General features: G+C 50.4%; 1 protein-coding gene across 1 annotated transcript; it reads left to right on the top strand.

Annotated features, from left to right (window-relative positions):
- Positions 1–243: 243 nt before the first annotated feature.
- H310_15173 (hypothetical protein) lies at positions 244–552 on the top strand (the record flags this gene model as incomplete). The annotated part of the gene is made up of 1 exon (XM_008883159.1): positions 244–552. The coding sequence occupies one exon, from the start codon at positions 244–246 to the stop codon at positions 550–552; it is 309 nt and encodes a 102-aa protein (XP_008881381.1).
- Positions 553–799: the final 247 nt, after the last annotated feature.

Raw genomic sequence — 799 nt, 5'->3', positions numbered from 1 at the left:
TCAACCAAACTCGAAGCCGTGGGGCTTCTTGAGTCAATGTCAGACTACAAGGTTGCCACTCTACTCGGGGTTCCCCGCAGAACAATTCGGAATTGGGACACAAAACGCTTCGAATTACTCGCTTACGATGGAACAAAAAGAGAATGAAACTCGAGCCTGGTGGTACGTCACGAGGAATTCCCTGACCCCCCTGGCCTTGTCGCGTTCATCAATGGGTAACGTGATGAGTAGCGCGCTCTTTCAATGCTCCATCTAATAGCATTGATCAAACGGAACCAGCGAGACTGGCTCATGGCTTACCTCCAAACTAAACGTCCCGGGTCCTGCTACAAGTCCATCCAGCAGATGCTCCGGCGCTTTGCCAAACGTCATGGATTCTCGAGACAACGCCCAACGATATGCAAGAAAAGCCAAGTGTTTCTGGCCGAAACACGGGATGAATTTGCCTTCGAGTTTCATCGCGAGTACAGGGCCTATGGCAAGGAGTGCACGTACAATGTTGACGAGACAGGCATCTACTATGACATGCCTCCAAACTACATTTGGGCCTAACGTGGTGGAAGCTCCAAGATTTCAGCCGGCGAAAAGCATTCCATGCGCATGACGGCTGTGCTCACTGCTCGCGCCGATGGTCAAAAGCTAAGCTTCCTATCATGTTCATCATGAAAGGTAAACCTGGTGGGCGCATCGAAACTCACGAGGTACCGTCGTTTCGCGCTGGCCATTCCTACAGGGAACGACGGAAAACCTTCCCCCGTGGTACTAGTGCAATATCTTGATATTTGTATAAGGTAATATT

The sequence above is a fragment of the Aphanomyces invadans genome (genome assembly GCF_000520115.1).
Source record: "Aphanomyces invadans strain NJM9701 unplaced genomic scaffold supercont1.204, whole genome shotgun sequence".
NCBI classification, from domain to species: Eukaryota; Oomycota; class Saprolegniomycetes; order Saprolegniales; family Verrucalvaceae; genus Aphanomyces; species Aphanomyces invadans.
This window is presented reverse-complemented; position numbering and strand designations above follow the sequence as displayed.